This window comes from Zingiber officinale, chromosome 6A (assembly GCF_018446385.1).
Source record: "Zingiber officinale cultivar Zhangliang chromosome 6A, Zo_v1.1, whole genome shotgun sequence".
Classification (NCBI taxonomy): Eukaryota; Viridiplantae; Streptophyta; class Magnoliopsida; order Zingiberales; family Zingiberaceae; genus Zingiber; species Zingiber officinale.
The window spans coordinates 23,291,901-23,304,277 of record NC_055997.1 but is presented as its reverse complement, the minus strand read 5'-3'; the positions used below and the strand labels follow the sequence as shown (position 1 = coordinate 23,304,277).

Genomic DNA, 12,377 nt, shown 5'->3' with positions numbered 1-12,377 from the left:
TCAAATACTTTATCAAGGTATTTATTGATTTTATCTTGGTTTTGGATAGCATTTTCTCATTTTTAACTTTTAAATTCGAATTTATTTTAATATTTGACTTATTTATGTCTAAATGCTCACTTAATTTTAAATTTTCTGAATTAATTAAATTATTTGAATTGATTTGGTCATTTTTGACCAAGTCAAAGTTGATGTCAAATTGATCAGAGTCTTGATTGACTTGATCAGAGTCTAGATTGTTTTGTGATTTTGAATTTAAATCATTTATATCTAGATTATCATGCACCATATTTGGAATAATTTCATACGTATTTGAATCATCATGCTGATTATTTAAACTACTATTAGCAGGGGTATTTTGGTAAATATTACTAACCTTGAGCGTAACCCCTAATTCAGTAGGCTTTTCTGTTGGTTTTGACTCAAGTTTGGATTCAATTTCAACTTGATCCTCTAATTCCAACGACTCCTTGTGAATTTTGATTAACTGGGTCCAAAGCTCATATGCATTCTTGTACTTTCCTAGTCTGCATAAAATATTGTTAGGTAAAACACTACAAATAAGTTTACTTACATTTTTCGTTCAATTATGATTCATGAGAAGGTTTTCTCAAAATTAGCACATTGTCGAAATCTAAGCTTCCTAAGAAACATTCCATTCTTCTCCTCCAGTAGTTGCCATCTTCTTGATCGTACGGTAGTGGTTCATGGGGGTTCCATCCTTCTTGAAGAGACATTATTCTTGCACACAGAGAAACAAACAAAAAATCCCAAGACTTGGTCTTGGATTAGCAGTGCTGGAAAAAAAATAGTATTTCACTATTTTCGAAAAAAATAATAAAATATTAATAAAAAATATTATTTCAAATTTTTGAAAATGTAATATTTTGTCAATACTAAACAATGGTGAAAGGATGACGATGTATTTTTCAAAAATAGTTTTGGAGAAAAAAAAATGAAAGGCGTAAGGTTTTATTTTAAAGACGAACGATATCTAATTTTTCTTAAAAAAACACCCTCTTTGCCTGATTGGTGGTTGCACCAAATCATAGCGGTACCTGCTTTGATACAACTTGTTGGATCGTGAATTTCGATAGAGGGGGGCTGAATATTGATTTAAAAATTTTCGTCGAAAAGAGTTAAGCGCAGCGGAAAATATAAGCGAAAAGAAACAAGGCTAACACAAGTTCTTTTTACTTGGTTCGGAGTCTGTGTCGACTCCTACTCCAAGGCCCGCACTCGTCGAGTGCTTTCGTTGGACAATTCACTAGCAATTCGAATAATTGTTTTATAATTGAAAGTACAGTTGCTAATGAAAAATAAGGCAGTACCGATAAGGAAGAAATCAAAAGAAAAGAGCGTGTTGTCGGAGTTTCGCAGCGTCGCAGGAGCACAAGTGAGCAGATCGTTTGTTCTGAGTTGTATATTTTTGATGCTCCACCCTTGACCCTTCTGTTATAGGATGCTCGGGGCACCCGGATCCCTTCCGGACGCCCTGGTGTGACGTTGCAGGCCCAACCAGCGAGCTCCACGTGTTGACGACGCGCTGGGGATAAGACTTGCCTCTGGGCGCCCGGATCCCTTCCAGGCGCCCCGAGGGGGGACCACCTTTCTCCAGAAACTCCTTCTCCTACAAGACAAGGTTAGTCCGAGGCAATGTATATCCTGTAAAACAAAGTGTTAGCACAATTTATAATTTGACAAAAAGAGTACTAATTAGATTCTGTCTCTTCAAGACCAGAATTTAGTCAAGATCTCGACTTAGAGTTCCGAAATGGTTCTAAGTCGAATCGGCGCCTAAGTTCCCTTCCCGGGAACGCGTCCTCACAGTCACTCCCCTCCAGTGACTTACCTTTATTTACTTGCCAGACGTCCGGTCAGCCCTTCGACCCGTCTCGACTTCGTGCCAGCTATCCGGTCAGCCCGTCGACCTAGCTGGACTTCATGCCAAATATCCGGTCAGCCCTTCGACCCATTTGGACTTCGTGTCAGCTATTCGGTCGGCCCGTCGACCTAGCTGGGGCTTCGTGCCAGATATCCGGTCAGCCCGTCGACCTATCTGGACTTCGCCTGCACACTCAGTCAGAGTGTTAGATCAACAACAAAACTAACTTAACATAATTTGTCATTCATCAAAACCCGAGTTAGACCGTTAGTGCTAACCGCACCAACATAATTAACCTTAACTTTGAACCTTTGCCAATAATCAAAACTAGGTCCGATTATCTGGTGCTCCATATATCAATAATCTTTCCCTTTTTTTTTATGACAACTTAGTTCAAAGTTAAGTAAAAACATGGAGCATATACAAAGCAAATAAGTTAAAAAAAAATGATTCTCCTTAACTTAATCTCTCCCCCTGAAATTAATGTCTTAGGGAACCTTAACTTTTAACCTTATTCTCTCCCCCTTTAACATATATCAAAAAACCAGGGAATCAAAATAACATGGTAATGAAGAATAATTAAGAGAAACACTTAGAATATTTGATATAAAACATTTTTTTCAAAAAATTTAGATTTTTCAAAAGATTTTTCAGAATAATGTTTAAGATATTCCAGAGTATTTGTAAAAAAATTTAAGAGTATTCTAGAGGGTTTCAAAAATATTTGTCAAAGACATGTATAAGAAATGAGTTTTCAAATATAGTTTTAAAGATTTACAAATGAATTTTGAAATAATTTTGTCAATTATATTTGATCTTTTAATTAGGACTCCCCCTTAATCTAATACATATATTAAAAAAATACTAAGTAGCAAGAAAAGTTATTAACTTATAAAAATATTATTTAAATTTTAAAAACTAACTTTTAATCTTTTTTAAAAAATTTAACTTTAAGCCCTCTGAAAAGTATCGCTTAACTTTCTTTTCAAAAAAAATTCTTAGTTTTTCTGCTTTTCTCCCTCTTAAAAATACTTGGTTAAATATTTAATTTTGAAAAAAAAATATTTGAACAATACTTAGCTAAATACTTAGTTTGAAAAAAAATTACTTAATTTTGAAAAACTTCACTTTTTAAAACACTTAATTTTGAAATCAATACATTTAAAAATTCAGAACTTTTGAAAAATACTTTTATTTTAACCTCCTTTTTCTCTCCTTTGATTAATGCTTTTAGAAAATTTTAAGTGATTCAAAAAAATATTGGAGAAAAAGGAAAAAAATTGTTATGTATAAGGGAAAAGTTTTAGGATTAAAATTAGATAAGGGTTCATAGCATGAGTATAACCCTAAATTAGAAAAAAAAAATTAGCTGCCTATTTTCCATCTCATTCAATCTATGTTATAAAACATATTAAGCCTTATGAGTTTGTGTGAGATGGAGTTAAGTTAATCTTAATTTTAAAGTTGATTCTTTAATCTTAAGTTTATTCATATTTAAAAAATAAGTTGAGAAAATAATTAAAAAATAATTAAGTTTTGACAAATAATTAAATTTTAAAAATAATTGAATTTGAATTTTGAGAAATATTTAAATTTAAATTTTGAAAAATATTTAAGTTTAAATTTTGAATTTAAAAGTGTTAAGTTTGGATTTTTAAAAAATAATTAAGTTTGAATGATTAAATTTAAACTTTGAATTAAAAGTGTTAAGTTTGGATTTTTAGAAAATAATTAAGTTTTAATTTTAAATTTTGAATTTTGGGAAACTAATTAAGTTTGAAATTTTAAAAAAATAGTTATTGATCCTATCCAAAAGTCGACGAGATGGATGTTGGGGATGTGGCGCTCCTATTGACCTCCGGTGGACTTCGCTTCGACCTGTAACACAAGCAGTGTCAATGTCGTGCCAGGGAAGGGGTCCCCGACGATGGCCCTCTGACGCTCAAGTCAGTCTCCGGCGAAGCAAAAGAAGAAGCAACGAGAACTGTAGCAGAACAGTAGAAATCGTGTGTAAAGCATACCTCTGTCGATGCTTGGACCCCCCCCCTTTTTATATAGAGATCCTGTAGCGCGCATGCACGCTTCCCAAGGTGGGCATGCTTCTCAAAGTTTTTCCTAAAAAGATGTGTCAGTAAAGTGTCCCTAACACAATACCTTAGCAGGTCGAGCATATCTCTGAAGTGACAATGGAAGCTTCCGCCGTACGATCTTATGTCTGACTATGCGGCATGTCTGCGGCGCTAACTCTCAAAAGGATGTTGGAAGATATCCTATTGTGCTTTCTGTCTAGCCGAGAGGGATAGACGCTCGACCGAAAGTCCATTGTCCGAGTGATGTATGTCGTCGGGTCGAGCGGGATAGCCACTCAGCCGCTCGGCCGGAAGTCCACTGTCCACGTGCATGGCTGACGTCAAGTCTGCTGCTGTCCAGAAGTTGAACTCTATCGGTGTCAGGCCTCGCTGCCAGACCGAGCGAGGTAGTCACTCGGCTCAGCTTCTGCACATCGTCCTTTGAGCATCGGGTGTTTGAGATTCTTGCATCGAAGATGGTGGCGGGTTGGGACCTTCTACCCGGTTAGGGACTGCTCCGCCCGACCAGTCGCTACCTTATACGCATTGACCGCCTTAACTTTGACCTCCACCGTGGTCGCAGGGTGGGGCCCTTCCTCACCACCGCATCACAAGCCTCTCCTTCAAGTCTAGTCGAAGGAGGTTGTAAGTCCGACTGACTGGACAAGTGTGAGCGGATTTCCTCCTTATCGGCCTTCGACGTTGTGTGGTCTGATCGGGGTAAGACCGATCTTCGTTGATCGCTATTTTAAAGCTCGACGCTCGGTCATAAGCATTCTCCCTCTATCCGATCAGCAGGATGAAGGTTTTTACTTGTAGAAATTTTCCTTGGGTTGTCTCGGGCGAGCGCGGGCTAAGCTGACGTCACCCAGATTTCTTGGAAATCATGCAAATCACCACTCTTTAAGGCTGCGCATGTTCCCATGCCTTCATTAATTGTCGACCTGTGGTGGTGCGCCACGTGTCACGCCCACTGCCGCCGCACTCTTAACGCGACAGGCGTGATGTGACGCTTGGCGGTTTGAATTCAACAGTGAGATCTTGGCCTGGGTTTCCGCGACATAGATCGGACGGCTCCGGTCGACCGAGCTAGGGCCTTATAAGCCCGTTGTGTCGCATCGTTGCCTAACCGCGTCTTGGACTTTCCATCTACCTAGTATCCACTAGGACTTCTGTGCCTAGTCTCAACTAGGACTTTCACGTTGCCTAAGATTACTTAGGACTTTCCTGCACACTCAGTTAAACTTGTTATATAATAATTAATCTTAACTTTAAACCTTTGTCAATCATCAAAACCAGGTTTGATTATCTGGTGCTCCATGCACCAACACATATTTTTCTCAAAATTTAACATCGTATAGATTTTGATCTAGACATACTTAATGTCTAATCCTGAATTCAATATATGAATTCCAATCTGGCCTTAAGTAGATTCAAAAAATGGTGGGTTCATTTACTTCGATCATTGTTAACACATAAATGATCTGATCTTGACACAATTATCAAGGCGACTTTAACTTATGATTATGTCTCTATTCACAGCTATATAAGTTATCTCATAAGTAATAGTCTTACATTTATTTATATTTAACAAATAGATATGATTGTTCATATAAGTGGATCAATCTCAATATGCCAACATGCTCACTGAGACTTTTATCCAAAATGTAACATATACACTGAATATATCATGACATTTTCATGTATTTACAAAGTGTTACATTTTACAAAACCCCAAAAACTTCACATATCCTTGAAATAACTCTTTAGTCAATGGCTTAGTAAAAGGATTTACAAGCATAACACGTGTAAGGATATACTCAAGAATTATCTTTTTATTGTCAATAATATCTCTTATAAAATTATACTTAATTTCTATATGTTTGTCATTGTTGTGATATTTGGGATCCTTAGAAAAAATTATAGCAACTTCACTATCACAGTACATTGTAATAGAAGTCTTACTATTTTCAGCAATCTTTATATACTTTAGGAACCTTCTCAACTAGATAGCTTTTTGCACAGCCGCTATACAAACTACATACTCAGTTTCCATTATCGACAGTGCTATACAAGCCTATTTCTTACTGTTCCATGAGATGATGTCGCCATTCAAGAAGAAGGTATAGTCAAATGTAGATTTTCTATCATCAAGGTCTCCTAGCCAATGTACGTCTGTGTATTCCTTCAAGCTCATATTTGATCCATGGAAACATAGACAATAATCTGTTGCCCTTTGAAATATCTGAATATCTTTTTCACTACTTTTTAGCGTCTCGATCCTAGGTTTAACTGGAAACGACTAACTAAGCTAACAACATGGCTTATTTTAGGGACGTGTATACAACATAGTGTACATTAAACTACTAATGGTACTGGCATATGATTTTTTTTTTCATTTCGGCTATTTTTTCAAGAGTCTTGGGATATATACTTTTGCTCAGAATAATATCTCTCACTATAGGTGTTTGTTCAAAGTTGCAATCTGACATGTTAAAGCTTTGTAGCATCTCAATGATATAAATCTCTTGAAACAAATCCAAAAGTCTTTTTGATAAATCTCTAATGATCTTTACTCTTAAGATATACTCAACTTCTCTCATAACTATTATATCAAATTATGATGAAAGTCATGATTTGACTTATCACACATTTTATGTCACTTCCAACTATTAGAATATCATCAACATATAATGATAAGATGATAAACTTACCTTTTTCCTTTCTTAGGTAAACATAATGATCTCATTGATCATTTCGAAACAATAAGATAAAATAACTTTATTAAATTTTATTCCATTATTTTGACACTTACTTTAGTGTGTGTGTGTGTATAGACTTTTAAGTTTACATACTCTATTCTCTTTGTCTTTAGCATTCTGGTTTTACCATATAGATTTTCTCATCAATATTACCATTAAGAAAAGTTGTCGTTACATTCATTTGATATAATTGGTTTATTCCGCTAAGTAGATCCACTTATGAAATTGAATTCTTCACTCAAACAATAGGCTTCTAATGTGGATTGGTAGTTGGATTGCAAATTTAGCTAGTGAGAAGTTTGTGGTTCACTTGCCAATGTCGCAGGAAATTTCTTGAGCAATAACATTTCATCCTGCTAAAACTAAATAATACACAAAATACAAGTCAAACCTAAATAATGATCCAAATCAAACTGGTCAATGGAGTCGTGCTACAAACTTCAATAGGTCGATCGGCGATGATCGGGCCTACCCCGATCGGAGGTCACATAGTAACGAAGTCCAATCAGAAGGGAATTTGCTCACACAATTGTCCAGTCAGTCAAACTATAGCCTCCTTTAACTAGACTTGAAGGGGAGGCTTATGATGCGATGATGATGAGGGGCTTCATCCCGTTGCCACGATGGAAGTCAAAGTCTAGAGGGTCAACGGATGGACGGTGTTGGTCGGTCGGGCGAGTCATACGTCGATCGGGGATTAAGCATCGACCCACCGTCTTCGGCATAGGGATTAATCAAACCAACGCTCAAGGGACGCGTAGAAGTCGGGCCGATCGGCTCCTCCACTCGGTCTAGCATCAGACTTGAGACCAGCTGAGCACGTTGACAGTGAACTACCCGCCGAGTGGCTATCCCGCTCGGCTCAGCAATCGAGCATGTGGACAATGGGCTTCCAGCCAAGCGACTATCTCGCTCGACCCAGCAACTAACGACACTTGGATAATGACCTTCAGCCGAGCAGCTATCCCGCTCGGCGCGACGGTGGATTTTCAGCCTAGCGGCTATCCCGCTCGGCAGGACAGCAGACAGCACAGGGATAGTAGAATTTCGGCCGAATGGCCATTCCACTCGACCAAGCAACAAACACAACAGGATCTTTCGACATCCTTTTGGGAGCTAGTGTCGCTGACAGGTGGCATGGTCAGACAGAAGATCGTGTGGTACTGTGTTAGGGACACTTTACCGACACGTCTTTTTAGAGAAAACTTTGAGACGTGTGCTTCCCTTGGGAAGCATGCATGCGCGCTTCCAATGCTCTATATAAAGGGGGTCCAAGCATCGGTAGTGGTATGCTTTACATGTGATTTCTGCTGTTGCACTACAGTTCTCGTTTCATGCTTCTTCTTGCTTCACCGAAAACTGACTTGAGCGTTGGAGGGTCATTGCCGGGAACCCCTTCCCTAGCTCGGCACTAACGCTGCTTGTGTTGCAGGCGGGAGTGAAGTCCACCGGAGGTCAGCAGGAGCGCCACGTCGCCAGCATCCATCTCTTTTACTTTCGAACAGGATCATATTTGGCACCAGCAGCTATCCAAGACATTCGAGATAAACAGCGTACAGCTTAGGCTCAATGTAGAGACTTTCGAGAAGCTGAAGACCAACTTCCAGAAGGTCATCATAGAGAAGATCCCCCGATCGAAGAACTAGGCGATGGATGAGTTAGCGAAACTAGCCAGTTCGGTGACACCGATCATCATAGGTCAGCCAATCGAGCAAGTCTCACTTGTGGCGCACATCGACCGGATGGAGGAGATAACCTTCCTGAACGACTGGAGGACGACGGTAACAGAGTTCTTGCGGTCAGGAGCTGCACCGGCCACGACCCGGAGGAAGTTTGTTTATTAAAGAAGAGGGTCGGGCGGTTCACCTTGATCGACGACTAGCTTTACAAGAGGGCCTTCTCCAGGACCCTCCTCAAGTGCGTTGGATCAGAAGACGTCGAGTACATCCTGAAGGAGGTGCACCAAGGCTCTTGCGGAGGTCATCTGGGCGGCCGAGCATTAGCCCGAAAGTTACTCCTGGCTAGATATTTCTGGCCAACTCTCTAGGAGGACGCCGCTCGGATGGTGGCCACATGCTTATCCTGCCAGAAGTATAACAACATGTCACACCGACCGACCAAGGAAATAAGAGCGTCCACTGTATCATGCCCGTTCGACCAATGGGGCATGGACATCGTCGGGCCCTTCCCCATAGCGACAGGTCAGCGGAAGTTTCTACTCGTGGTGGTGGACTACTTCTCCAAATGGGTAGAAGTCGAGCCGCTGGCAAGGATCACTGAGCAGATGGTCACCAAATTTATCTGGCAAAATATTATTTGTCGGTTCGGCATCCCACGCCAACTCGTGTCTGATAATGGACGGAAGTTCACCGATCGAGAGCTCAGAGAATGGTGTGAAGGCTATGGCATTCAACAAGCCTTCACCTCGGTGGCCTACCCTCAAGGCAACGGGTAGGCTGAAGTCGTCAATCGGGAGATCCTTAGAGTTTTACGCGTTCGGCTCGACCACATGGGAGGCAGCTGGGTCGACGAGCTCCCCAATGTGTTGTGGGCTCTCCGCACGACTCTAAAGGAGGCGATCGGTGTAACTCCATTCCAGTTGGTGTATAGTAGTGAGGCAGTTGTCCTTGTGGGGGTTGGAGCATAATCCGATCGGGTGCAGCTATACGACGAGGGGAACGTCAAACGGAGGCTAATCGAGCTCGATTTGGTGGGCGAAGCACGGGCAAAAGCCATCGCTCGGCTAATGGCATACCGGCAGCGAATGAAGCAGAACTACAACCGGCGAGTGATCCTGAAATCCTTCCAGGTCGGTGATCTCATCTGGAAGAAAGTGAAGTTGGTCGGCGATGTCGTCAAGCTCGAGGCACCATGGGCGGGACTGTTTAAGGTCATGCAGAAGCTCCGTTCGAGTGCCTACTATTTGGAGGACGAAGAGTGGAGGCAGCTCGAGAGGCCATAGAGCGCGAACCATCTTCCACCCTACAGGGCTGGATGAGAGGTGCGCAAGTGAATCCTATACTTTGTATCTGCAGGGCAAAGTTTGAATAAAAAAGCAAAGGCCTCTCAAGTGCATCTCCCTCAACGGTCGAGCGGCGACCTTAAACCTGAGTGTACAAGTTTATACCAATGGTCGAGCGGTGACCTTAAATGCGAGTCAACACCAACCGTCAAGCGGCGACGTTAAAAGCTTGTCTCCACTGACCGTTGAGCCACAACGTTAAAACCTTGTCTTCACCGACCGTCGAGCGGCGACGTTAAAACCTTGTCTCCACTGACCGTCAAACGACGACGTTAAACGAGTGTCTAAAACAAATCATCGAGCGGCAACGTTAAACTCTTGTCTCCACCAACGGTCCAATGGCGACCTTAAAACCTTATCTCCATCAGCGGTCGAGCGACGGCCTTAAACCCGAGTCTTCGTCAAATCATTAAGCGACAATGTTAAAACTTTGTCCCCATCAGTGGTCGAGCAGCGACCCTTAAACCCGAGTCTTTGTTAAACCGTCGAGCGGCGACGTTAAAACCTTGTCTCCATCAGTGGTCGAGCGGTGACCTTAAACCCGAGTCTTCGTCAAATCATCGAGCGGCGACGTTAAAACCTTATCTCCATTAGCAGTCGAGCAAAGACCTTAAACTTGAGTCTTCGTCAAACCACCGGCGACATTAAAACCTTGTCTCTATCAACGGTCAAGTGGCAACCTTAATCCTAAGTCTTCGTCAAGCCATCGAGCAGCGACGTTAAAACCTTGTCTCCATCAGAGGACCAGCGGCTACTCAAAGGCCTAGGTCTGCAAGATACAATGATCATTCGGCACTGCTCATCGAAGCGTGGATCTAGTACGCCACTGCATTTGAAGTGGGTCGATCATCTAAGAGGACCAACTGTAGACAAACGGGGTCACAGGGCCGCAAGTTCATTTTAAAATCAAAGGAGTCGAAAAAACATGCAAGAAGATAAAAGTCGTCCGAACGGACGAGCATTCATTAAAACTTTAGAAGATGACAAATTACAGGGTCTCTGCCTCACTCAAGATAATCTAAAGCGTCGTCCGACAGAGAGGCGGTGAGCTTGTCTCAGCTAATGACGTTGTTGGTCAGAGCAAATGGTAAATGGCCTCCTTCTTGGAGTTGGCTGATCGTCCTGTCGATCGCCAAGTCAAATAGTTGGAGGGCCTGGTTGGTAACTTTATCGCAGAATGCATCCGAGCGGATATGTAGGCTTGCTTCATGGCCTCAAACCTACTCCCCTCGGCATCCTGATAAATCCTCAAGGGCGCCCGGGAGCCTTACAGCTCATCCTTGGCGGTGATGATTTGGCCATGAAGGGTTGCCTCCTCGGCCGAGCGGCTGTGCCGCTCGGCACCAGGAAGTCTTCAGCTTCCTTCAGCTTCTAGGTGAGAGCCCGGGCCTCCTTATTCTTCTTGTTTAGGTCAGAAATGGCCTGGTTCTTCCTCGCGTTCGTCGACTTGATCTTGTTATCAAAGGTGGAGACCTGCTTATTCAGCCGCTCCAACATGGTGGTCTGCCCATCGCTCTTTTCTCGTTCAGCCTCTAGCAGCTTATCGCTCTTCTCCAGAGTGGCTTGCAACCTGGCCACCTCGGTGTTAGTCTTTTCCTAAGCGACAGAGGATTTGTCGCTCAACGCCTTCAGCTGTTTCACCTCCTCCAAAAACATGAGCCGGTGGCACATGGCCAGACTCTCCACCCAGTACTTCGGACAATCAAAAAGGAGTTTGTGAAGGACGATCAGAGGTAAATTATGAATTTACATTAAAATACTTACTCCAATGGATATTTAGGTGTGGTTATTCGCAAGAGTGCCCGACGACATCATCGCTGCGCGAGTTCAGCCATCCTCCTAGATTTTAGCGAGCGACCCCTGTATGATAATCTGGTGCTCGGGGCCTCGACATCCACCACTCGACTCGCTGTATTCCTCAATGGGCAGGTGTAGGATCGTCGTGATGTGGCGCTGGCCGCTCGAGGCCGACTGTGCCGAAGTCGCCCGCCCAAACGGTCGAGAGGTGGATGCCAAACAGATGCCAGACTTCTTTACCTTCGATGGCTTCGAAGTCAGTGGTATGAAGGCCACCAGCGGATCAGCTAGAGTCCCTTGTGACAGCTCGGCAAGGGATGGTGTCCGATTAGACGACGCAGAGGCCACCGTTTGCTGAACCGGAGTTGGAGTCAAAGTCTCGACCCGCTCGGCCGACTGCACCCCTGAAGTGGCGGAGCACGATGAGGGTTCGGCTCGGCACCTCTTGCACTGATTTAGTGGCACGTCAGAGGAGGTCGAGCCCGATGGCTCCTCGACAGGAATGATAGGGCGTTGCTCGGCCAGGGGCTATGATCCCAGGGTGGTTCCTCCGCTCGGCGTGTGGCTAGCCTCACCTTCGCCCACCACCATGGGCATCTCTTCGATCAGGCCAAGAGGATCTTCATGTGAGCCGACCGGTTGTAGGCCTCGGCTCGCTAGTTCTTCAGTAGCCACCACCTCGATCGTGGTGTCCTTAAGCTTCACCTTGCAAGATATACAGGCTCGCATCATGACTTCGACTTCAAAAAAGAAGGAAAAATCAGTTAGCATCAAAGGAGGAATTAAAGAAGCTTCATCAGCCGGGTGCAGATCGGACTCAGGCCGAAGATGTACAAGACGCC

General features: G+C 42.8%; 1 protein-coding gene across 1 annotated transcript; it reads left to right on the top strand.

Moving 5' to 3' along the window:
- The first annotated feature begins 8,365 nt into the window (after nt 1-8,365).
- LOC121994677 lies at nt 8,366-9,678 on the top strand. Its single transcript, XM_042548631.1, has 2 exons — nt 8,366-8,497; nt 9,379-9,678. The coding sequence occupies exons 1-2, from the start codon at nt 8,366-8,368 to the stop codon at nt 9,676-9,678; spliced, it is 432 nt and encodes a 143-aa protein (XP_042404565.1).
- The last annotated feature ends 2,699 nt before the right edge of the window (nt 9,679-12,377 follow it).

Excerpts from the sequence above, each read along its gene's own strand:
- LOC121994677 (XM_042548631.1), top strand. The coding sequence starts at position 8,366 with ATGGATGAGTTAGCGAAACTAGCCAGTTCGGTGACACCGATCATCATA. Across the intron at positions 8,498-9,378 it reads TGAACGACTGGAGGACGACG|CTATACGACGAGGGGAACGT; the intron begins GTAACAGAGTTC and ends GATCGGGTGCAG.